Source organism: Monodelphis domestica, chromosome 7 (genome assembly GCF_027887165.1).
Source record: "Monodelphis domestica isolate mMonDom1 chromosome 7, mMonDom1.pri, whole genome shotgun sequence".
NCBI lineage: Eukaryota > Metazoa > Chordata > Mammalia > Didelphimorphia > Didelphidae > Monodelphis > Monodelphis domestica.
The window spans coordinates 205029161-205054338 of record NC_077233.1 but is presented as its reverse complement, the minus strand read 5'-3'; the positions used below and the strand labels follow the sequence as shown (position 1 = coordinate 205054338).

General features: G+C 36.1%; 1 protein-coding gene across 1 annotated transcript in view; it reads right to left on the bottom strand.

Moving 5' to 3' along the window:
- Positions 1–1702: 1702 nt before the first annotated feature.
- Positions 1703–25178, bottom strand: part of OSTF1 (osteoclast stimulating factor 1) — a 70885-nt gene continuing 47409 nt past the window's right edge. The window contains exons 3-10 of the mRNA XM_007498541.3: positions 15288–15338; positions 14744–14807; positions 12735–12788; positions 12057–12164; positions 11282–11331; positions 10321–10399; positions 7539–7637; positions 1703–2233 (exon numbers count right to left, since the gene is read on the bottom strand). Of these exons, the coding sequence (XP_007498603.1) occupies positions 2175–2233; positions 7539–7637; positions 10321–10399; positions 11282–11331; positions 12057–12164; positions 12735–12788; positions 14744–14807; positions 15288–15338 (564 nt within the window). The 3' untranslated portion in view covers positions 1703–2174. The remainder of the gene's footprint in view (positions 2234–7538; positions 7638–10320; positions 10400–11281; positions 11332–12056; positions 12165–12734; positions 12789–14743; positions 14808–15287; positions 15339–25178) is intronic.

The following is a 25178-nucleotide window of genomic DNA, read 5'->3' as shown; positions in this document are numbered from 1 at the left end:
CAGCCAATTCTAGAAGAGTTTGGAATTATCAAAGAGAGATTACTCATTTGTTCCCATCTTTTGACTTGGAGGTCCCTCTACTGGGAATATATCTCAAGGGGGAGAAAAATCCCACATGTACCAAAATGTCCATGGAAATGTTATTTGTTTTTATTTTAATTACAAATTTTCACATAACTTTTCCAGAGTTATATGATCCAAATTGTTTCCCTTCCTTCTTCCTTCCTCCTCCTGGAGCTAGCAAGCAATTCAATCTGGGTTATACATGTATCATCACACAAAACATATTTCGATATTGTTCATTTTTGGAATTGAATAATCTTATAAAACCAAAACCCCAAAACATATAGCCAAATAAACAAGTGATAAATCATATGCTTCCATCTGCATTCTGATTCCAACAGTTTTTTCTCTATATGTGGATAGCATTCTTTTTTATAAGTCTCTTAGAATTGTCCCAGATTATTGTTGTTAGTAGCAAAGTCTATCATATTGCATCTTTCCATAATACATAACAACAATATTTTATGGCAATGAAAAGCACGGGAAAAAATCTGGGGCCCAGAGTAGCTCATAAAAAATATGGCACAAATGAGGGGATGCCCATCAATTGGGGAATGGCTGAACAAATTGTGGTATATGTTGGTGATGGAATACTATTGTGCTCAAAGGAATAATAAAGTGGAGGATTTCCATGTGAACTGGAACAACCTCCAGGAAGTGATGCAGAGCGAGAGGAGCAGAACCAGGAGAACATTGTACACAGAGACAAACACACTGTGGTATCATCGAACGTAATGGACTTCTCCATTAGTGGCAGTGTAATGTCCCTGCACAATCTGCAGGAATCAAGGAGAAAAAAACACTATCCAAAAGCAGAGGACAAACTGAGGGAATAGAAACACCAAGGAAAAGCAACTGCCTGACTACAATGGCTGAGGGGACATGACAGAGGAAAGACTCGGATCGAACACTCTGATGCAAATACTAACAACATGGCAATGGGTTCAAGTCAAGAACACATATGATACCAGTGGAATCACACGTCGGCCACGGGGGGTGGGAGGGAGGAAAAGAAAATGATCTTTGTCTTTAATGAAAAAATGCATGGAAATGATCAAATAAAATACTATTAAAAAAAATATGGCACATAAATGGAGTAGAATATTACTTCACTAAAAGAATCACAGATCTAGACAAAGAAGAGACCTTAGAGGTTGCTGAGTCCAACTCTCTTATGTTTTAGATGAAGATAGTGAAGCAGAGAAGGGGTAGGGCATCCAGTGTGCCAATTAATTTTAAAATAAAATAATTTGTTTTAAAAGTTCTCATTCAAAGCACTAGTGTATAATTGAAAATCTGTTACCCTAAAAAAGAACATTTCCTGGAAGCCCACTCACTTCCTGTCGTTACATACTTCCTGTAGACAGGGGATATTAGGCAGTGACATGGAGGGTCCTGGCCTCTTTGGCTTACTGGCAAAGATGGTGGTGGTAAGCATGGGAGATTTTGAACTGGCTGATTAGCCATGGGCATGTGGTTTTTATTTTGTATCCCTTTTATTCCTTTATTTCTAATGATCATTAATAAATCTCCTAAAATATAATATTTTTATATTTGAGATTAATTTTAAATTTTACACTAGCACCATCACAAGGTTCATTTACCAACAGACAATTTCACAAAAAACAGATTAGGAGTATAAAGTGTCATAAAATATTTATTTTTGTCAGAATAACTGACAGCTTTCTAAAGAGATACTTTTGGTTTGTGTTTATAACAAGCATTTCCCCCTCCACAGTTCATTCAAAATACTTCAACTCTGAGGTAAATTATGAACTTAAAAATATATATATATATATATCCACCCCGAGTTTTCATTATTAAGCAAAAAAAATTAATTCCTTCAAGCAGGATAAATAGAAATTATTCTCTCTTGTGCTAATTTGGTCAACATAAATGCACTTTACACAGCAAAGTAATCTAGTCACTTATTGGCAAATTTAAAGTGAAGATAAAGTAATTTACAAATTCTACCCCAACAGAAGGCAGTACTGCCTTTCTCATGTATTTTTTACAGTTATCAACACTTCTGGCAATGATAGGGTTGTTTGTTTAAGATTTTTAATAGCATAGACAACAGAGGTTTCAATCTCAAACACTCTGGGAAGGCATTAATCTGAATCTTCATCATCGAGATAGTCCTCAGCATTGCTTAATGTCCGAACCACATCTAAAAGAAGAGACAAAGCAACCAGATGTTAACACTTTTAACATTTACAAACTACTTTAAGTCAACAGCAATATTGTTTATCCTTAAAGTGTAGGAAAGTGGAAGGTGGGAGAGAGAAGAAACAGATTGGACTAAAATTGGGAGAGAAGCCTATAAGTATAATAGGAAAGAACACAATACATACATATCAAAGGGGCATAAGCCAATCAGAATGAACCAAATCATCCCCCAGGTCCTTTCAGTTCTGTTATCAAACTCAACATCCACCTCTATAAAGAATTGCTGTTCAGTCATTTTAAGTCGTGTCAGATTCTTCATGGCCCCATTTGGAGTTTTCTTGGCAAAGATACTGGAATAGTTTGCCATTCCTTCTCCAGCTCATTTTACAGATAAGGAAACGTAGGCAGACAAAAGTAAGTGACTTGCCCAGGATCACACAACTAGAGTCTGAGGTCAGGTTTGAATTCCAGAGGATCCACTATTTCCCACAGGACCTAGCTACTCTATAAAAAAGAAATTCCTCCTTCAATCTACATATCAACTTATTACATGTTTTGGGGATATTTCTGAGAGTCCTGCAGAAAAGATCATTAAGTACTCCATCCCCCCCCAAGAATGCACACAGCCGACACACTTATCTCTGCAAAGTACATGGAAGGGGTCAGTTATACAGAACAATTATGGACTCACAACTGCAAGTTTCAAATGGATAAATTTTACGGATAAATCCATGATTGTTCCCTTCTATCCCCCACTCCTTTACCGAGAGGCAAGAAGAACCTAATGTTCTGAATAGGCTTTGTTGTTGTTCTTTGTCCATCATCTCCAAAGAGGACCAATGATATTGGGAGGGTGACGTCTGACTCCCAACTCTGCCTCACTTAAAACAAGTTGCAAACAAGTAAAGCACTCTGAGGGCAGACACTGGCTAGCTTCCATCCTTAGGTTCCTAGCTGCCAGCATGGTGCCTGGGACATGGCAGGATTTTTTAAAGCGCCAGCAAGTTTCTTGATAAGGTCAAACGTACACAAGTGAGAGTGAGGCAAACAATGACTAAAAGAACTGAATGAATAAAAGCCTCCTCTAGCCAAGTGACAGAAGCCACAGAGCTAGAGGGGCAAGGCTTGGAATCCAAAGATCTGAGTTGAAATCTGGCTTCACACACTTACTAGTCCTATGACCCAAGGGCATGTCATTTAACCGGTTTGCCTTTGTTTCCTCATCTGTAAATTGGGAATAATAATAGCACTTACCTCCTAGGACTGTTGTTAGAATAATATTTGTATATTATTATCTGTGTAATATTGGCATATACATATATTTCTTTACGTATTTATAGATATATTAATATACACTAACACATATATATTTCAAATGAGATAATATTTGTAAAGCACTTGGCATAGTGCTTGGCACAAAGTAGGAACCTAATAAATGGTTGTTCCCTCCCCTTCTCTTTAAAAATATCTACTACGGGCAGCTGGGTGACTCAGTGGATAGAGAGCCAGACCCAGAGACAGGAGATGCTGAGTTCAAATCTGGCCTCAGACACTTCCTAGCTGGGTGATCCTGGGCAAGTCACTTAACTCCCATTGCCCAGCCATTACCACTCTTCTGCCTTGGAGCCAATTCACAGTATTGATTCTAAGATGGAAGATTAAGTGCTTTAAAAAATCTGCTAACCTAAGAGAAGCTACTCTTAGCATCTACCTATCAAAAGCATTTACACCATGTTTTAAGGAGATTTGATCCTTAGAACAATAAAGTTAATAGGCTTTATAATTATCCCCCTTTTGAGGAAACTAAGACACAGGAAGGTTAAATGAATTGCTTGGGCCACACATCAAATAAGCTTGTGAGGCAAAATTCAAACTTGGGTTATCCTGACTCCAAGTCCTGTGCTTATATCCTCTAGCTTACCAGAGGTACCAGAGAAGTAGAAAGTGTAAACAAAAAATAGAAAGATCCAAAGAAAAATGTCTAATGCTCCCTCAAAGCTGGTATTCCCTTGGATAGGGCTCAAAACAAAAAAGGTATCTTCAGGTAGCTCAGCCAATTGTTCTAGCTAAAGGCAAGAAACAGAATTTTTATTAATTTTTTCATTTTATTTTTTTCTATATTATTCATTTTTGTAATAGAGTAATCTTAAGAAGCGGAATTTTTAAAGGCACAGAAGAGAAAACTGTGGCCAGGCAAATGATGGAGTAAGGAAAGATGAAGGGAAGCAAAGAAGAAGGCAGATGGAGGAATAAAGTTATAGGAGGGGAAGAGCCTATAACAAGTTTCTAAGTTTACTTGGAGTCTATAGATCATTGGGGAAATACACACATGCCCCATGAGAAGTCTGTACCAGATCTCAAAAGTAACCCCATTTTTAAAAAACCCTTACTTCTCATCTCCAAGACAGAAGAGTAACAAAGGCCAAGCAACTGGGGTTAAGTGACTTGCCCAGGGTTTGAACCCAGGTCCTCTTCATTCTAGGCTTGGCCCCCATCAATTTTCTTAATAACTAACAACTTTGGGCAGAAAAGAATATAAGTAAGGAGCTCCTTAAGACCAAGTCTCCCTCTCCCGACCACCCCACTCGAGGAGAACCTGCATCCTGAGGCCCTGCTCTGCTGGCTGGTGACTCCTTCACAGGGTTCACTAGAAAGGAAGGCCCCCAGACTCACGCCCACATTCCCTTGCCAAGCTTCCCTCCCATTCCAGGACTCTGCTCCTTTGATATGTTATTGTCCCCTGTTAAAATTCAGGCTCACTGAGGGCAGGCACCACTTGTTGGTTTGTATTTCTATCCTCAGCATATATATATATACATACATACACACACATACATATATATATATACATACTTACAAAGTTTTTGTAATACATAAGTATTATTTTATTATAATTTATGTATATAAATTATAATTTATTATAATTAATTTTATGATATATTAGAATGTATATAAAGTTCTTATTCTGCCAGGCATTTTATATATATATATTAATAGATGCTTTATCTAACTATTCATAGCAGGCATGGCGTAATTTGGGACTCCTTTGGGGGCCCCATCCACCATGCTGCTGGCACAGGGCGGTGAGTAAGTGTTTCAGGGAAACAGCTGGTAGGGTAGATGGAAGAAAAAATTAACAGAGTAAAATTAATGGAAGAAGGAAGTGGCTTAGGTGGCTTCTGCTGAGATAAAATCAGTCCATGATGTGCCATCGCCATCACCCCAGCAAAACTCCTCCTTTTGTTTGTTTTGTTTCTTTACTTTTCTCTATTTTCTCTTTCCTAAAAATTTTGGTTTTTTATGACTTCTTGTCCTCCTTCATTGTTACCCATGATGTGTCCTAACTGAATAATCAATTAATAAACATTTATTAAGTGACTACTATGGACCTGGAACTGTGATAAGCACAAGACAGTCCCTACCTTCAAGAAACTTGCAATCTAATGAGGGAGGCAACATACAAACAAATATATGCAAAGCAAGCTATATATAAGATAAATAGGAAATAATTAATAAGGTTTGGGAAAGATTTCTTGTAGAAGGTGGGATTTTAGTTGAAATGTGAAGGAAACGAGGGAGGTCGGTAGCCAGAAGACTGGAAGGAAAAGCATTCCAGGAATGGGGAACAGTCACAGAAAATGTCTGGAGCCAAGAAATGGCACCTATTAATGGAACAGTCAGGAGACCAGTGTCTGTGGATCAATGAATACAGGGTGCTGAGTAAGATGTAAGAAGACTGGAAAGGTAGGAGGGGCACTAGGTTATAAAGAGCTTTGAATGACAAACCAAGAAAGCAGAGAGGTAAGGATAGAGAGAAAATGACCCTGAAACTTAGGGGCTACCTATTACCCCTCCCCAAGAGATGAATCTGTAACTACTGTTCAATTTAACTACCAAGAACAGCATGCAAGTTTTCTGGGGTAAAAACCCCATTATCATCTCTTGACTGAAGCACTAAATGGTGTTCCCCAAGGTAGAGGAAGTGGTAGAATTCCCTTCAACTACCTTTGGGTGGGAAGAGAACCAGGGGAAAAAATGGTGAAATAAAATGTATGCATTGTTTCTGCTTCAACATAATATCATGTGGAGTAGGCATAAAATCCTACCCAAACTCCATTTTCCATCTGTGCCTTTGTACTTTTGCCTCAGAGAACTCCCTTCTATGATGTTCAAGCTGCATCTTCTATGTAAAGACTTCTCTGATCCTCTCAGCCAGCACACACCTTCTCAGACCTCCTAGTTTTTAATTACTTTGTATTCATTCGGCATATACTTTAACATTTTTTCTTGTTATCTCCCCTGCCCTCTTGTGAATAAGGATGGTTTCATTTATTGTGTTTGTATCCTCAATAAATGCTTGCTGATTGACTGAAGGAAAGAAAGAATAAATTATGCCCTAACACTAACCTTGTCCCTCTTTTTACATTTGAGCCTTTATAGAAAGGAGGGAAGAGAAGATGACAAAGGAAAAGGAAGTGAGGATAGGAGTGGTACTTGGAGTGAGTGACACCCACAAGTGGAAAAGAATTAAAACCATGAAAGAAAAGGCTTGTCACAATCATTTCACCCTTTTTCAAATACTAAAGTAGGTGTGAATTTAGTGGCGACACAGGAAAAGTCTTCATATAGTGACTGGGTTTGAATGACGGCTTAATATCAAAGGACAAATATTCAGAGGGATTACTCAAAGAGAAATAGTGGCCCAAATGTGTTCAGTGTTTTTTCTTTTAAAACTACCACACGAGCTCTTTTTATGACTGTTGACAATCAGTGGTCTCTTTTGGACACAAATATTATGTAAACAAAGTAAGGAATGGTGTTTCCATTGAAATAGTTTTGAGCTTCTGGGAAACGATTATAGAACTTGTAATAAATTTTGAGAATGTTCTATTAAAAAAACTTGTTGGGTATTCTGATGAGCATGTATTTTATTAATTTTTAAACTTTGTAAAATATTTTAAAATAACAGATATAGCTACAAATATATCTGTAGCAAAGGATCGGAAATACTATTTGACACTGAGGAGCACTAAAAAAGAAGCCTGAGAATGGGCAGGGGAGAAGATTGTTGTGAAAACCAATAAATTAAGGGAATGAAAGGAGATGTGAAACCAATCATAAAAAGCTGTGTTACATTAGAGCACTCATTTTTATTTGGAATTTTATTTTTTTGCCTACTATAGCATTTCTACTCCCAAATGAGAAAAATAATCAAACTTACAAGTCACCAAAACACCTTTTGGGAAAATAATCTAAACAAAGTTCAAAAAGAAGGTAGAGAAGAAAGAAATAATAAATTGAAGTACCTGTCCCTTGTTTCTTCTTAAGCAGAGCAGCACAGGCAGCATTGGTTGCCATGTCCAGGGCTAGCTTCTTCTCATTATTTCTCAAGTCTGTCCTAGCACCTTTGATGACAAAAGAAGGAAGTCATTTTTTTGGGAAAGAGTATCATATCCTTAAGCAAATCCATTCCACTTTCACCACCTTGACAAAAACCCAAGGGAAGAGGCAACGTTTTGTCTTTATCTCCCATTCAAACAAATTATCACTTTTGGCAAAGGTCAGCAAGAGACAGAAGCATTGTGGAATGTACAGTTGGAAGTGTCCTTAGAGGTCATCTAGTCCAATCTTCCTCATTTTACAGGTAGACAAACTGAGGCCCAGTATGGGGAAGTGACTTCTCCAAGGTCACATAGGTTGAAGAGGCAAGGGGAAGAAGTTTTGACTTTGGAAGATAATTTTTTTAGTTGTTCAGCAGTAAAACAACAACAAAAATAAGAGGAAAAAGTTGAAATTGAGTTTCTGACACCTTCAATGAAGGAATTTGCTGCTGCAAATGTTATGATTATAGTCATTTAGGATTAAAGACTAAATCTGTTTTTTCATTCACATAGGGAATTTCTAAGTGAAGAAGCTCTCTCTACCATTACAGATAGAAATCTTCTCTGCAAACTCTACCCATAGTCTTATAGAGTTGCCTATAATGGGCGGTGAAGTGGTGACTTGCCTAGGGTCATACAATCAGTCTGTGTCTGAGGCAAGACTTGTATCTATGTGTTCCTTGTTTCAAGGCCTGTTCTCTGTTCACTGCATCCTTACAATCTGTTATTACTCTCTTTTAAAAATCTCCTTAAGATTTCTATCAAATTAAAATTAGAAAGCTTGATAAGTGGCTTACTACCCTATCTCCCCATGCCCAGTAAATTCCACATGATCAGATACATGAAAATTAATAATAATAATAATAATAGCTATTATTTATATGGTACTTTATGGTTTGCAAAGGACTTTGCAAATACTATCTATTTGGATCCTCACAGCTACCTGGGAGGAAAGTATTAATATCATCTCCACTTTTACAGGTGAGTAAACTGGAACAAAGCTTAAATTGCCCAACGTCATATAGCTAAAAAAAGTCTGGTTCCATATTTGAACTCAAGTCTTCCTGACTCAAGGCTTAGTGCTCTATGATCTGTGCCATGCAGGTACTAATGAGTTATAAAGTTTGAGAACAATCTCAAGACACTAATACATAACAGAATAAATGTGCCAAAATAAGTTTCAGGATTGATTAAGGGACATTCCTTTCTCTTTTTTTTCTCAAGATGTCCACTGAGAGGGAAAGATCGGGGAGATGGGGAAAGACTTTGATAGAATAACATTTTACATCTGGAGATTCCCTCTCAGATTAGATGAACTGATTGCACAACAATGTACTTTATTGTTTATTTATTTGTAATTTAGATGTAATTTGTTGTTTCACATAGTGCTGCTGTCCAAAATAATTTATCCAATTCATTCTTCACCTCTTCTTTAAAAAATTAAATATATAAAAAAGTAACACTTAAATGCTAAAAATAAATAAATAAAATAAAATAAAACAAATCTTGAGCCAAGAACATTTTAGGGAACAAGGAAAGAGACATTTCTTGGGCTTCATTTTTTTTCTCCTCTTGGGCAGTTACTGTCCTATTTACAAATATCTTGTCAAATTTAAGTTCTATTTCCTTTTACTCTCTTATTCACTTCTGCTTTATATCAGATTTTCTCTGAGGATGCTGAGTAACACAGATTCTACATGTCCAAAATAGAACTCATTCTCTTCCCCCAAACCCTGCCTCTCCCTCTCAACTTCCTTATTTCTGTTTAGGATACCACCATCCTTCTAAAATAGTCTATTTGCTGTTCCCCAAACCCACCCTTCCACCTTTTGTTGTGTCCCTGTCAAGCTTGCCCCTCCTGACCTGCTTCTTTGAGCTCTCATCTTTCTTTAACATTTAACACATGAACTACCACCAAGAGGAAAGTTTTCTTGATATTCCCTAGATGTTAGTGCTCTCATTCTATTGAAAAAAACAAAAACAAAAACAAAACATTGAGCGAAAGCTTATGTGTTTTTATGCTTAACTTTCCCCACTCTTCAAGTGCTCTTTCAAAAGCTCTTTGAAGGCAGGTACCATTTGGTGAGGAGGGCTCTTGGTGTCCCAGCATCTTGGACCAATGATCCTAAGAATTTTGAGCTGGAAGGAAACCTAGAGGTCCAGTGGAACCTCTTCATTTTACAGATGAGGCCCTGGGAGATATATAACTCAGCTAGGGTCCCCACAACTATTAAGTTTTTAAGGTAATAACTAAACCCAAGTCTAGCTATCCATCTACTATGCCCTGCTGCCTGATCTAAAAGAAGAATGTAGTAGGTACTTAAAAAAAAATGCTCGACACTGGATTAAAATGATGAAAATGGCTAAACAACACACTTAATCTTAGCCAAAAGACTGAGAAGCAATTCAAAATGATTAAGTGAAACAAAGAGTTTAATGTTAACTTCCCCCCACCCCCAGTTAGTGAGTATAACAGAAGAAAATGCCAGAAGGAATCTCAGACAAGGACAGCTTTGAAAATAATAATAAATATACTATAGTCTCTAAAAGAAAAGTGGCACAGAATCGAAATGCAGTTTATATACAACTTTTTTGTTGTTATGTAAATGGAAACATCTATTTTGGTTATGATTATTAAAAATTTGGTACTTTTTTTAATGGGGGGAGAAAAGAACCAAAGGAGTGCTAACCTAACGTTTAGATTTACCTTTTGCCAGAAGCATCTCTACAATGTCAGCATAACCCTTCCAGGAGGCAGCATGCAAAGCTGTGTCCCCCAACTTATTCTATGGAAGCAAGAAGAAAAAAAGATCTTTAGAATAAGAAATGTAAAAAAGAAAAGAACTGGGACAAGACCTGAGCAAAAATGGACTTTTATTGCGAGAGCTACAAATAAATGCAGCAAGGTCTGAGAGCCCAAATCTTAGGTCTTATAGGTTTTATAAACATAGGCAATGATTCAACCAGAGGGTATGACTAGGGGTTCTGAACCTTTTCCCCTTCCTTTTCTTGGGTGACTTGGTCATGAAACTGCAAGCATAGGGGCCTGGTTTCCTCATGTCACAACCTCCAGAGCATGTGGCAAGATAAGGGGAAATATACAGGCACTTTCAGCTTTACAGAGGCTTTTAATATTAATTCCTATTCTAATTATATCTTATTATTATTTTTTAATAAACCCTTACCTTCCATCTTGGAATTAATATTGTGTATTGGTTCCAAGGCAGAAGAGCAGTAAGGGTGAAACAATGGGGGTCAAGTGACTTGCCCAGGGTTAAACAGCTGGGAAGTGTCTGAGGCCAGATTTGAACCTAGGACCTCCTGTCTCTAGGCCTGGTTCTCAATCCACTGAGCTACACAGCTGCCTCCTAATTATATCTTATTTTTAACACACTATATTATCTATTTCTACCAGCTCTTATGATTAATATATCCTATACACAGTTATTCATATAACATGATCTAGCTCTTACTATAAATCTATCACACCATTACAACTTATCAAACTATTATAGAGGAATCCTTACAAATGTTTAAGTTACCGAATTAAATTTCCTCTTACAGAAAGAAAAATCCAAGTCTGTGACACAATTAGACTTAAAAGGAACAAAGTTTCACTAAAAAAAAGAGGTAGGTTTAAAGGAAGAATTACGGAATAATTTCCTCACCTGTTGATTCAGTTCAATATTTGGTTGAGTAAATAGCACTTCCACTACATCTGAAATACAAATTCAAAAGAATGATACATTTTAAAAGGAAACAGGGCAAAACAAACAAAATGAGATATCAAGAATTGCATTTGATGTTTTATGAGTTAAAGAAAATCCATTTCATTAAAGTGCTTTGAGATTAGTCTTAACAGAGAAAAACTAAAAGAATTTTAAAACTCTGAAGTGAGAAAAATATTTTATCAATGTTACTGGGGTGCATAGATTTCTATATCTTGTACCATTACAACTTTTGAAATCCAAGTTGAATATTCATGCTCAATTCTCTAGGAATTTTTTTTTTGTTTTTCATCTTATATCTATACCCACACATGTATCTATATTAAAGTAAGATATGCATAACTTGAGACATATTTGGGAAAGTTCTTACAAGAAATGAGGGGACTAAACTTGTCCTATTTTATTAACCTGATTGTCTTAGTGTAAGATTAAAATTAATATCCATTAACTCCAAGTATTATATTTTATAAGATTTATTAATAATCACTTGAAATAGAGGAAATAAAAAGAGAAAAGTAAAAGCTCGAGTAAAAAGCAGTTTTCACAACTGTGTTAGCAGAAGAGAGCGAGAGGTGGGGTTACAGAAACTTCATCTCCAAAACACAAGGACTTATGTGAGGACAAAAGTGGGATTCTGGGAAATGGAGTCCTGGGGTAACAAAATTCTAATACATCTTCCATAGCTTGGACACAAAATAGCAGCAGAGCATCATACCTTTGTGACCGCCATGACAAGCCCAGTACAGAGCAGTGCTTCCGGCTTTGTCCAAGCCATTAACGCCAACTCTATTATCCAAGCATTCTCTCAACCAGCTCAAATTGCCTGAATGGTGAAATATAAATAAAGGAGGAACTTGTTTTTGTTTTAAAATCAATATCTGCTTTCTTAGATTTCAGCTTGGAATGAATTCATCATATCATTACTTCTCTACTAATCCTATCACTGTGGTGTACTTTGTTAACAAAAATCACTCATCTTAATGGTATATTTATGAGAAAACTTGGTACAAAGGCTCTATTAAGTGTGTTCCTCTTTCTAAATAAATAATCCCTTCCCATGGAGCATAATAACTTAAAAAAAAAAACAAAAGTAGAAGCCAAGAGGAAATAGAAAATGCCGGACCGGTGCCATTATCAGCTCTTACTGGAGAAGTAATAAATGACCATTGAAAGCTACAGGCCTTACTGTGTTAAACCAAAATAGATTCTAAATATTCAAAATAATGCCTTGGTAGGATAATTTGTGCAACCTAAAAAAAAATATCAACTTATTAGCAATTCTAAGTTCACTGTTGGCCAGAAGGCTGAAAGTTATTTACTTCTTCATTTCACCAAGCTTAAGAAATTGATGTAAATTAGAGAGCTCCCTCAAACCTAGCCAAGTCATACCCACCTCTTTTGGCAGCTTCATGAAGTGGATTATCTATGGACTCTGCTTGTTCAGCCACTAAAGTGAAAAGAAAAAAAAAATGCACACCCAAAATCAACTGATGTTGCCAATTGGCACAAATGCCAAGCCTGTTAAATATAGTGTGTGACCAGTTTAAAGAAGATGGTCCTCTATCTAAAAAGTCACTATTATCAGCCCCCTGGTTTTCCTTCCCATTTTATTCACTTAGCCAAAAGGAAGGGGACAAATCAGAAGTCTCCCAGACACCTCCTTTCTCTAAAGACAAGCTAATCCTTAGGTTTAATGAAATCAGCCCTAATAAAAAGGTAATTATATACCCATTAATTAGAATGAGAAAAAAAGGGAGGCACACCACAAATGTCTTTTAAGCTTCTTCTAACAATAAAGAAGTTAAATAAACATGGAAAACACATTAATTAATGCCTGTAATGCTTTTTTTAATGACTGTAGCATCTAAAATAAAAAGAGCACTGAATTTGGGGCACAACTTAATTTGAAATGACCTCTTCAACGAATTACTTAAAATCTAAGCCTCAGTTTCCTCATGAGAAAAACAAGGAAATTGGACTTGGTGAATTCTAACGTGCTTTCCAGTAAAATACCATTATCATGACTAGTCTGAAGGGGTCGGAATAGAAGTACTTATTTTCCCATTCACGAGTTATTTTCATTGGACAAAAGAATCTTCTTTCCCATCAGCTAATAAAAGCCACAGTAACAATTAGTAGGAGGAAAATGGATGCCTATTTCCTTATCACCAAAAACAGCAATTTCATCTCTCAGAGGAAGATCTGTTCATTGCTCTCAGGAAGCCAGTAGAAGGAACAGTCTAAATATCATTTCTGATAAGAGATAAGACTGTGTTAGAATGCCCTTTCAGCTGTAGGTGATCCAGAATCGAGGTTGGGCTACCATACAAAGTGGATCTGGAGATCTATAATTTAAGGGGATTGGGGAGTTATGGAATGGAATGTTTCAAGGGGCTGGCTGACTGGAAAAATGAGGGAAACTCTTGTTACATTTTTCTACAAAACCCAAACAATTCAGTTCTTAGCCAGAAAGCACTAGCCAGCAGAGAAAGGCAGAAATGATTATGGAACCTTCCAAAGTAGCCGCACCTCTGCTTCAGTTATGCCTACAACTCCCATAAATCCCCCTCTTCTTCACTATCCCCTCTCCCTTGATTATTCAGCACCTACATACAAATCTCCTCTGCTCTACTGGGTTATATAGGTTCTTGTAAAAGTTCTTCAATTTTAACTTATGTGTATTCTTCTTTCTTTCACAACACTTGAGGGTGGGGATCTTGTATCTGATACCCTAATTCCCCACAAGTCATCACCCAGGAAGTTATTAGTAATGATAAACAAATGGCATTTGAACAGACATTTTGTGTACCTTATCTCATATGACCCTCTCACAACCTTTTTAGGTAGATCCTAGAGATATCATCTTCCGATTTTACAGATGAGAAAACTGAGGCTCAAGAAGGAAGATACCTTGCATATGGTATCAGGGAGTGTTTGAGTCAGGACTAGAGACCAGGTCTACCCTGGACCAAATCTGACCCTCTGGCCACTTGCCCCTGCTTCTGGGGGGCAGTTATTGAATGTAACTGAAAAACACCGTAATAGTAGGCTTTCATTCCACAAATTTCAGGAACAGTGTCACTATTTTCTTAGCAACAGGAAGATTTAAGTCCATATGGAAAGATGGCAGAGATGGCCATGTGATACTCTGTTCTCTAGTCAATTTTAAGACTTCTACTCATAAGACAAGCAGAGTTGGACCACCTCAGGGTGAAATTATTCAATACCCATTCTTTGCATTGAAAGGTGTCCTTACAGAGTAAAGAACATTCTAGACTGGTACCTAACCTACGAATTTCTCAATTAGCATAGTCAAAAGGGTGTCCCATAAAACTAAGAAATTGAAAAGGAGAATGAAGAATCATTGTTAACTAAAAAAACAGACATAATCACAAAATTTACCATAGTTGCTCGGAATTAGTCCAGTTCTGCCCTTTGAGGTCCCTTTCCACCAGTTGGTATCACTCTAGAGGGGGAAAATCTGTTAAATTATATCATCGATTTTAAATTAAATATTAACGTATAGTATAGTTATATTATTAATTAATAATATTAAGTACTAAATCAATATGCAAATCTGCTTTCAAATAACTTGCCCTATAAAAATTTATTTGCTCCATGAAATATAGACCTACTTATCCAAATTTATCAAAATCTCTTATATCTTAACTCGCCTTTTTTGCCCCCTAAATTACTAGATTAGCAACATAAATATCTACCTGTAGCAAATTTCATAAAAGGGGAGAGAGGAAGACTCCTGAAGAGAGGTAAAAACATTAATATTTGAAATTTTAAAGCAACTATCCAATTTCCTTTATGCCTTCTTGGTACAGACCAGAACTATTTTGTGGTTACATTAAATCTAACTTTGTATTTAAGGTAACCGTAAAATAGTTATATTAAATATAAAACTATTTACATCAAGAAACAACTTATTTAAGCTTACCATGTCAGAAATGTAGATAATATCACCTTCTTCAAAGTATAATTCATCAGGCTAAAAAAAGAGAGAGAGAGAAAGAGGGGAATTTGATTCCATGTGATTATCTATGGCTTAGTAAAATTCAGAAGACTATACAAAATGTGGTTTCCATACACAGAGAAATCAGCACAAAAGTCATATCATGGAATATAAAAGGTAACTATAGAGAGAAGAAGCTGGGTCATACCTCATGATGGATTTCAAGAAACTATTATTACTAATAATAACTAGCATTCGTGTAGTACTGTATAAAGTTTACAAAGTGCCTTACAAATATTGTCTCAATGTGGTTACATAGAATCAAGGCACTTGAGCTGAAATCCTGTCTATGTTAACTAGTTTGGGACTATGTTCTCTTAGGGACTCATTTTCCTAATTTACAAAATAGGAAGAATGTTGTTAACTTATACTATCTATTTCACAAGAACTTTGTGAGGAACACAATGGAAATCTCAAAATACTATATACATACACATACACACTGTGCGCACATGCATGGTATTAATGTGTTAGATTTTGGAAGAATCTTAGACTTAAGAGTTTTCATCTTTTTCATGGTTTGTTTTTTTTTCTTTAAAAAGGGAAGAATGAAAAAAATTGAACATCATGAAAAACAGAAAACACTCAATTTTTTTAACGGTGAAATGAGTTTTCTAATGCCTTAGATGGATTTCAGGGCATAAATAAATTTCTCTATGGCTCTCTTATTTGGAGAGAAGGGATAGATCACCAATTTTCTATACTTCTGACTACATACTTATTTCTTATAGCAACTTCTAAACCCCAAGAAACAGTATCAGTCTCTCCACTTTCCGGTGGCCTCTCCTCTGACAGTCTGACCTAATTTCAAAATCTTAAAAGGCAAGTTTGCAAAAAGTCTCATATTAACAAAACTATGCTCCAAACCAGGTGACCTCTCTTTGCTAGTATTAATTTTCCATATTATTACTAGATGAAAAGGTTTTTTTCTACAATATAATTTTAGACAGATAATAAAGATTTAATGAATAAGTAAAAGAACTTCAGACAGAATAGGAAGAGGACATAGAACAAAAGCATTTTCTTTGCTTTGTTTGTTAATTCATTTGGTGATCCCTTATTAAATGTTGGGGGATTTGTTTAAGATTTTACCCTTCATTTTGCATCTATCTAGGATTCTTTGTATTGAAAGTTAAGTTTATAATATTTTTTAAGTTTTTGCTTGTTAGAAGTGAATTCTGCCAGTATGGAAGGAGGATAATGTACTTGAGAAATAAAGTCATCAGAAAAAACTGGGGAAATGGACAAAGCTGTTAACCTGAACCAGAATAACCATTCATGGAGCTCAGGAACCACACAAACATCTCTGCTCTGTGAAGGAGCCAAGTCAGTACACTACTGACTAGGCATTTAATATTCACTGAATGAGGCTAGATGACTTATCAGGGACACAAAATTTGCAATATAGGATCAGAGATTTAAAGTTGGAAGAGTCTTGGAGGTCACCTTGTCCAGTGCTCTCATTTTTTTATTGAATCATTTTGCTTGGCTTAATTTTACTTTTTGGTAATACGAGAAGATTCTATGGGGAGGAAGGGAAAGAAAGGGCTTAGTTGAAAAATGACAGCAATATTTTAAAAGAGCATTAAGAAACTATTTTTTAGTTTTTTTCCAAAGGAAGTTAGATGACAAGAATATAGGCTAGGGTCTTCAGATACATTTCAGTCAATAAATATTTATTAAGCACTTATGAGCCAGGCACCATGCTAAGAAAACAAACAACAAACAAAAAACCAAGAAGATATTAGTCCCTGTCCTTGAGGAGCTCATGACTACTGAGGGATATAAATGGGGGATAGAAAGAATAGAACAGTGGGGCACAATATTAATAACATTTTAATCTAGAACCCATCTGCTTGAGAAATAACATGAAGATATTTTTTTTTTAAACTGAGGACTTAATTTCCACAAGAACATCTAGCCAATGGGCTGCATAGGCTAGGCCTCTTGTTCAATTATATCTATGTAATACTAAACACAACAAATTGGAATTAGATGTAGTAAAGAAAGATCATCTAACAGACAAGGAGTTGGACTAAAATGAATTTGTAAGTAGAGTGGCAAGACTGGGACCTGGGGTTAGAAGACCTGAAGTAAAATCCCATTTTTAACACTGACAATGGTTAAGTAACTTGAGCTCTCTTTCAGCCTTACTTTCTCCATCAGTAAAAAAGGAAAACAATGTGTGTGTGTATAAACCTAACTCCTAGAATCTGCTATAATAAAAGTGCTTCAAAACCCATAATGTACTTTGGAAATTAGTTATTAAGGGTTTTTTTTTTTAATTATAAGGCTCACAGAAGAAACAAAGTCAATCTGCCTTCAGATTCTCTTCCTTCCATGGTGGGGGTTATCCTTTTCATTATAAGACTATCCTACAAGACTCTATAATTATGCTACCAGTTCCATCCCTCAGAGTGGAAAGGAGAACTTTCTGGGAAGTCCAATAAAGATTCTTATGCCTGAAAAGGGGGGAGAGGGGGTAGGTTGCTGTTGTCCTTTGAAGGGGAAAAATAAGCCACAATAGAGAAAGGTTTTGGAGTGAAAGTACTGACCTGGGCAATAAGAAAATTAGATTTTAACCAGATATACAAAATATGGAAATAGATCTTCAACATCAGGACACAATAAATATACTTTATAACCAACTAGTGAATTTGCTACAGGAAAACCCCCAAACAGAAATGACTGGGTCAAGGGCCCAGAGCTACAATAGGATATAGGTATTAGAAACAACTACAAAGTCAGAACAGGGTGAATGCTCAGGGTAGGGATCTGTGGAAGCCACATAAGAAAGGATGCGCCTTCCATTATCTGGTGTTCCATTAATTTAAGATAAATCTAGGAAGCTGGCTCAAGAACCATTGAAGTCCAATCCATACCAAATCTACCTATGCTAGAAATCGAGAAGCTACACCTGGAATCTAGGCTTAAGAAACTGTGGGTATAAGAACTTCAGAGACAAAAATTAAAAGAATGGGTCAGTGAACAAGAGGAAGAAAAATAAAGGCCTAGCTCTACTTTCATTGAAGACCAGATTTAGCCAGGCCTTTTGGAATTCTTATGTGCAAAAAGAATTGGGGATCAGACATCTTCATGTACAGCTCAGGAGGGGGTGATCACGCCTTAGTCTGCTACTTGATTCAATATTATTTTCAGTTTCACCATTGCAAATTGTAGAGCATATATACCATGGGTATGTTTGTAGAGTTCCTTTTAAAATGCTATACTTGCAAGATCTTTCTCATGAGATAATTAGTTCTGAACTCCCACTGGATTATAAATTATTATGCAGTTCTCTGGAGAAATTTATTTTCACATGAGCTGTTCCCCCCTCCCTTATTACACACACACACACACACACACACACACACACACACACACACACACACACACACCATTCTCTAGGCTTAAACATAAAAATCACTTGATGTATTAAATGACACATAATAAAACAAACCCGAATAATTATTTACTATTGTTCAAGTATGAAAAAGTCATAGTCAGAGACATACTAACTGTTAATATATTTTTGAATAGTATCTATGGTCTGTGCAAGAGAACCTATTGAAACCGGTGCTGTATATTATAAAACTACCTTTTTGTTTTTCATTTTCAGCCCCTGTACCTTTCTCTGTAGTTTCTAACAATAAAAACTTTAGCAAACCAGAAGGACTACATGCTAAGTACATAGTCATCTGTGTCAAGTAGAAGTTGGAAACATATCTCCTTCCACAAGAATTTTGGATGAGATGACCAGTGACACTAAGGAGAAGCCACTGAACTAAGCCTGGGAGATTAGTAGGTAAAAGAAAGTGAGGTTTCCTGGGAGCCTAAGAGCCACAAATGTCTTCAAGGGGTTTGAGACCCTAAAGGAAATGACATCAAACTCCTTGGAACAAGGATGTTTTATAATTTCACAGAACTATATTATAAATAGACAAAATTACAACAAAGTATAATACAACAAAAGTATTGTATTACAGAATAATTAAAGCCTGATTTTTCCATTATAAAAATATAATAGTAATAGCCTAATATGATCAATAATATCTCTCACTAACAAAGAAAAGTGCCTAATTCAGAAAAAGTGCCATTTGATGAGGTCATCATGTCATTTTAATTTTTTTTTTTAAATGAGTGTGTCAGTTCAAAGCTCTGGTGATGTGTCACTAGGCTTAGAAAGAATTGATCTTGGGCAGCCATGATGCTGTCCATTTTAGCTGGGAAAAAAACAACCAACTTTTAAAAGTCCTTCTATATTTGGGGCAAACCCATTGGGCAACTTATTTCCACCTTTAATGGAATAGCTCCCAAGATACAATTTTGCTATCTATGAATTTTTTTTTCAAGGAGCAGTTATTCCCTGGACAAATTAGGAAGATGATCTCTCACATGCCCAAAGCAAACCAGATGTTTCAGATTGTCATTAACATAGCAATAATTTGGATGATTTCATTACTTTAAAAATGAAAACAGCCTGGAGGTATAAAGTTTGCATTTTCTATTAAGAAAACCTTCTCAATGTGTTTAGGGAACATCTTTCAATAATGGAATAATCCAATAATGACTACATATTTGTGGGTCAACATGGAGAAAAATATCATCACAATATGGCAAAATTATCTCTAATTCAGTTTTGTTCTTCTCTCTTTTCCTCTGTTTATGATGAGGCTATTTTTGTTGTTCATCCTTCTTTTTTTGAAGAAGATCACTGATCCCAACAGGGAGATATTGTCATCTTGATGAATCACCATAAAAAATAAGAAAACAACATGGGGGGCAGTTGGGTAGCACAGTGGCCTGGAGTCAGGAGGTCCTGGGTTCAAATCTGGTCTCAGACACTTCCTAGCTGTGTGACCATTGGTAAGTCACTTAACCTCAATTGTCTATCTTTTATTGCTCTTGTGCCTTGGAACCAATACTTAGTATCAATTCTAAGACAGAAAGTAAGGGTTTAAAAAGAAAAAAGAGGGAAAAGAACACAATATGACAGTGATAACGATTATATCCTGTATAACTCAAGAATAATGATTTTTTCACAATAGTCTTATACAATGTAGAAAAAAAGTGAATTGAGGAGACTTAAGCACACTGCAGTTTTAGTTTTTTAGTCAACTTTAATTATATTTGTTGGTAATTAAGTTGTTAAAATAGGCCAGGGGGGCACTGTGTGGCTCAATGGATGGAGAAGAGCCAGGCCTAGAGACAAGAGGTCATAGATCAAATCTGGCCTCAGACACTTCCTACCTGGATGACTCTGGGCAAGTCACCTAACCCCCATCATCTAGCCCTTACTGCTCTTCTGTCTTGGAACCAATATACAGTATTGATTCTAATGTGGAAAGTAAGGTTTTGTTTTTTTTTTAAAGGCCAGACAGTGTTACTGGGAGATGAATCTACATTTTTTTAAACCCTTATTTTCTGTCTTAGTAATAACTATCACCTGCCCAGGGTCATAGAGCTAGGAAATGTCTGAGGCCAAATTTGAACCTGCGTCTTCTAAATTCCAGGTCACCCTGCTACCCCAACATCTGTAATTTTAAAAATATAAATGGGAGGATGTAGGGAGGAAGAGAATTAATTTAGGTTAGGGGTTTCTAATATAAGAAAAGTAGAACAATGGGGTATAATATTAATGACATTTTTCTTTATGTTTATCAAAGATGAAACAAGAATGTATTTTTTTTTAAAAACCTATTTGAAGGGGATACATTTCCTCATTCTCTTATTTATCCAGAATACAAGATTTTCCCCTTCATGACCCATCATAATTCTGCCCATTAGGCTAAGCTTAAGTCTCACCTCTTTCATAAAGCCTTTAAAAACCACTTTCTCTCCTCTCAATTAATAGCACTTATTATCTACACACAACTTGGGTTGTTACTTGTAACATTTTGTTCACTGTTACTTTATCTCTGTGTGTTTATGTAACATTATAAAATAAAAACAATAGAACAAACCAAGTAGTCTTGCTCCCCTCATTATATGATAAGGCTTTCTGTGTATGATCTTGCCATGCTTTCTTTCCTCCCATAGGCACACTAGATCAGGCACGCAAAAAATATTTTAGTTGATTCACTGATTGATATGGCTAGTTCATGGATCTCTTGCTGTAAACCAAAAGAAACAAAATGTCCATAGGGTAAAATATGCAAAGCTATGGTGACTCATATTTGACTCACAAGAAAACTCTAAAATCAAACATTTCTGATATCTCCCAATGAATCAATCAATAAGTGAGAGGCAACTAGGTAGTCTGGTGGATTGAAATCCAAGCCCAGAGACAAGACGTCCTGGATTCAAATGTGGCCAGATACTGCCTAGCAAGTCATTTAACCACAAACTGCCTAGCTTTTACAGCAATTCTGCCTTAGAACTGATATTTATTATCTATTCTAAGATTGAAGGTAAGGATTTAAAGAACTCTGGGTGTTCCACAATTGAAACATTTATTTCAATAACATGTTAAAGCAACCAGGTTTTTTTTGTTGTGGTTGTTAGTTGTTGTGGTTGTTTGGTTCTATGAGGGACTTGGGATGGTCTACAACCTGGTAGAATTAATCCTTCACTTATAGAGCAGGAGATAATCTCCTCAAATTTATAATTTATTTAAATCAATCACTGTCCTCACAGATGGAGAGGTGTAGAGGTGTCTCTAACTACTAAGCCAAGGGAACTTAACATGAGGAAGATTAACTGGGGCAAAATCATAATTCAACAAAGATGTGACTAATTATATTCTTCTCTCCCATTCCCATCCTTTCGACACATAGTCAATCAGTCAACTAACAAGCATTAGTACCTGGCACATAGTAAACACTATAAAAATGTTAGCAGTTACTATAATTAAGTGCATTCTATGTGCCAGACCTTAAGATAAGAAAGATTTTACCATACCATTTAATCAAATGAGAGAAGAACTGGTCCCTAAAATGGAAGGGAAGTCACCAAAGAAAAGTAATGAACTATGAAAGCTTGAATAAAAGTATATCATCAGTGCAAACTCTAGTGTATAAATCAAAGGTTCATGTATCTTGGAATAACAAAAAGAGGCAATTTATTCCAAATAATTTTAATTTTTCTTTTCATATGGGGCTTTCTTCCTAAGAATTGAAAGTACCTTAAAAGGTCTTTCAATCTTTAGACCCCTAAGGGTTTATTATAGACCCTGAAAATTATGTATATCATGGAAAATTTGCCCAAAATATATAGTGACCCAATTTCTAATCTGTGCTTAAATCTCCAAATTCCTCCTTAAACCTTTCCAATGGAAGTATTAATCAAATAAGCAGCTAGCTTCTCTCCCATTTTCTATACTGGCTGTCTACTACCAAAACATAGAATCGAAAAGTTGGAAGGGACCTAGCTTTGCCACTCATGTGAACTTAGCCATATCACTGGACCTCCCTATAGGTTCCAATGTCCTCATCTTTTAAAAATTAGGGGGTTGGACTAAATGGTCTCACCTTTAAATCTATGATCCTTTGAAGTCATCCAGTCCAACCTTGATCATTTTACAGAAGAAACTCTGTTGTTCATCTCCAATTTATTCTGTATAAAATGTGTTTGCACTTAGCTATTTTCATGTTATCTCCATCAGACTATCACCTCCTTTAAAGCAAAGACTGACTTACCTTTCTTGACATCAGTATAATACTTAGCAAATGGCAGGCACTAAATAAATGTTTACTTACTTGTGAAAACATATTTTAGGTGTTATTCATGAGTTTCTGTGGTTTTAAACATCTAAAAAAAATTATTGGTCAACCTTCTAGTGAATAACTGCAAAGCTGACCTTAAAGGACAAAGTCCACTTAGTATTTCATGCTTATATCCTTCACAGCTTGATGGGACCTGCCAGAGTCTATTCTCCCTTGCTTTGGAGGATCACAGGTCACCACCATATCACAATGAAGCATAAGCATAGGATATTAATGAAGTTGAGTACATATTATATTTATGCAGTTAATCAAGAAGCATTTATTCATTATTATAAGCTCAGCACCATACTAAGCATTATTTTGAGAAAAGGTTCCTTCAGAGGTCCAAAAGGATCTATGATAGAAAAAAGAGTAAGAACCCTTGGCTTAAACAAAAAGAGTGATTCTCTAATATGGTAGAACTCAAGAATTACTCAGTAGGTACAAGAAGATCTTATGTGATCATGCTGTTGTTCCATCCCTCTCCTTCTCCCTTGCCTCAGGCCTCCCTATTCCCAGAGACACAACAATACTGAAAAATATTACATTAACATAATTGATAAAGCAGTGGCTGGGTTTGAGAAGACTGACGCCAATTTGGAAAGTTAACTGTGGGTAAAATGCTATCAAATAGCATCACATGCTATAGAGAAAGCTTTCATGAATGACATGGCAAACTTTATTGCTTTCTTATTTTAAGAAATTGCCACAGCCACCCCAACCTTCAGTAACCAGTACCCTAATCAGTTAACAGTCATCAATTTTAAGACAAGACTCTCCACCAGTAAAACAACTTGCTGAAGACTCACTGATGATTAGCATTTTTAGTGATAAAATATTTTAATTTAGGTATTTATGTTGTTGGTTTTTCAACATAATACCATTTTACACTTAAGAGTCTAGAGTATAGTGTAACCATAACTTTCATATGCACCAGGAAAACAAAAATTCCCGACTTACTTTATTGTGGTGGCCTGGAAAAAACTTACAATATCCCCAAAATATGTCTGTACACATATAAGTATACAGGAGATACATACAAAGAAGGCACAGAGGGAAAGGCACTTGCACTAAAGGGTGCTCATACAATGATAAACAAGGTGTGCCAGGAAAATAAGGAAACTGCCAGGGTTTCAAACCACTCACTACAAAATAAACTAATATGGACATCCAAATAAGTAAATCACTAACATAGATAATATAGGGACTAGCAGTGAACTCAACTCAAGCTAAATGGATTCTAGAGCTTCAATAGATTCTAGAGCTTCCAAGTGCCTTCAATAAAACATTTCTTTATAAGACTGTGTACCAATCAGCTCTGATGAAGGACAAAATCTCAGACCATAGAATAAGGGGTGCCTCTAGAATAAGGACATGGTGCAATCCACTGTGGTCTTCAGGTGGAAAATGGGTACACCTCCCACATACCACACTCTTAGAAGGAAAGATGAACTCTTTTCCTAATTCTATACAGACTACCTTAACTGAATTCTCCTCTTAAAGGGAAAACTTGTACTTTCCTCAACCAACTCCTAACACAAATGACAGGGACAGATCAGAACTAATAGGCAAGCCATTATCTGTACACTCCAAGAACAGAGTATTATGAGAGAATCTATAATTGAAGAGGAAAAACACCCACTAAACAAGTCACAGGGACTTTAATCTTACACATCTAATGGTGGTTTAAATATCTATATCTATATCTATATCTATATCTATATCTATATATATGGAAGTAAGAGTAGAAAGCTGGCAGCTGTCAGTAAGTTCAATATTAACTCCCTCCGCCTTCTCTGCCTGTAAAGGCTTGATAAACAGGATTGGATCATGATGAGGTAGTCATCGGTTTTCTTCTAAAGAGAGCAATCGACTTCACTCTGTGAACAAGAAATGCAGCTTTCTTGTTTGCCCTAGTTTTTCTACTCTGGTTTATCCAGTCTAACCAGGTCTATACAGGAAGCTGTTAGAAGAAATAACAAGGTTGTTCCCCATGGGGCTTGTCCTATCTTCCACTCTTAAAAACCAAAGACCAAAAGAACCACATACCATGAGTCAATTGATGTAGCTTGTTTTTTTTTTAATACTTTAAAATGTTTATTTGTCAATAGTA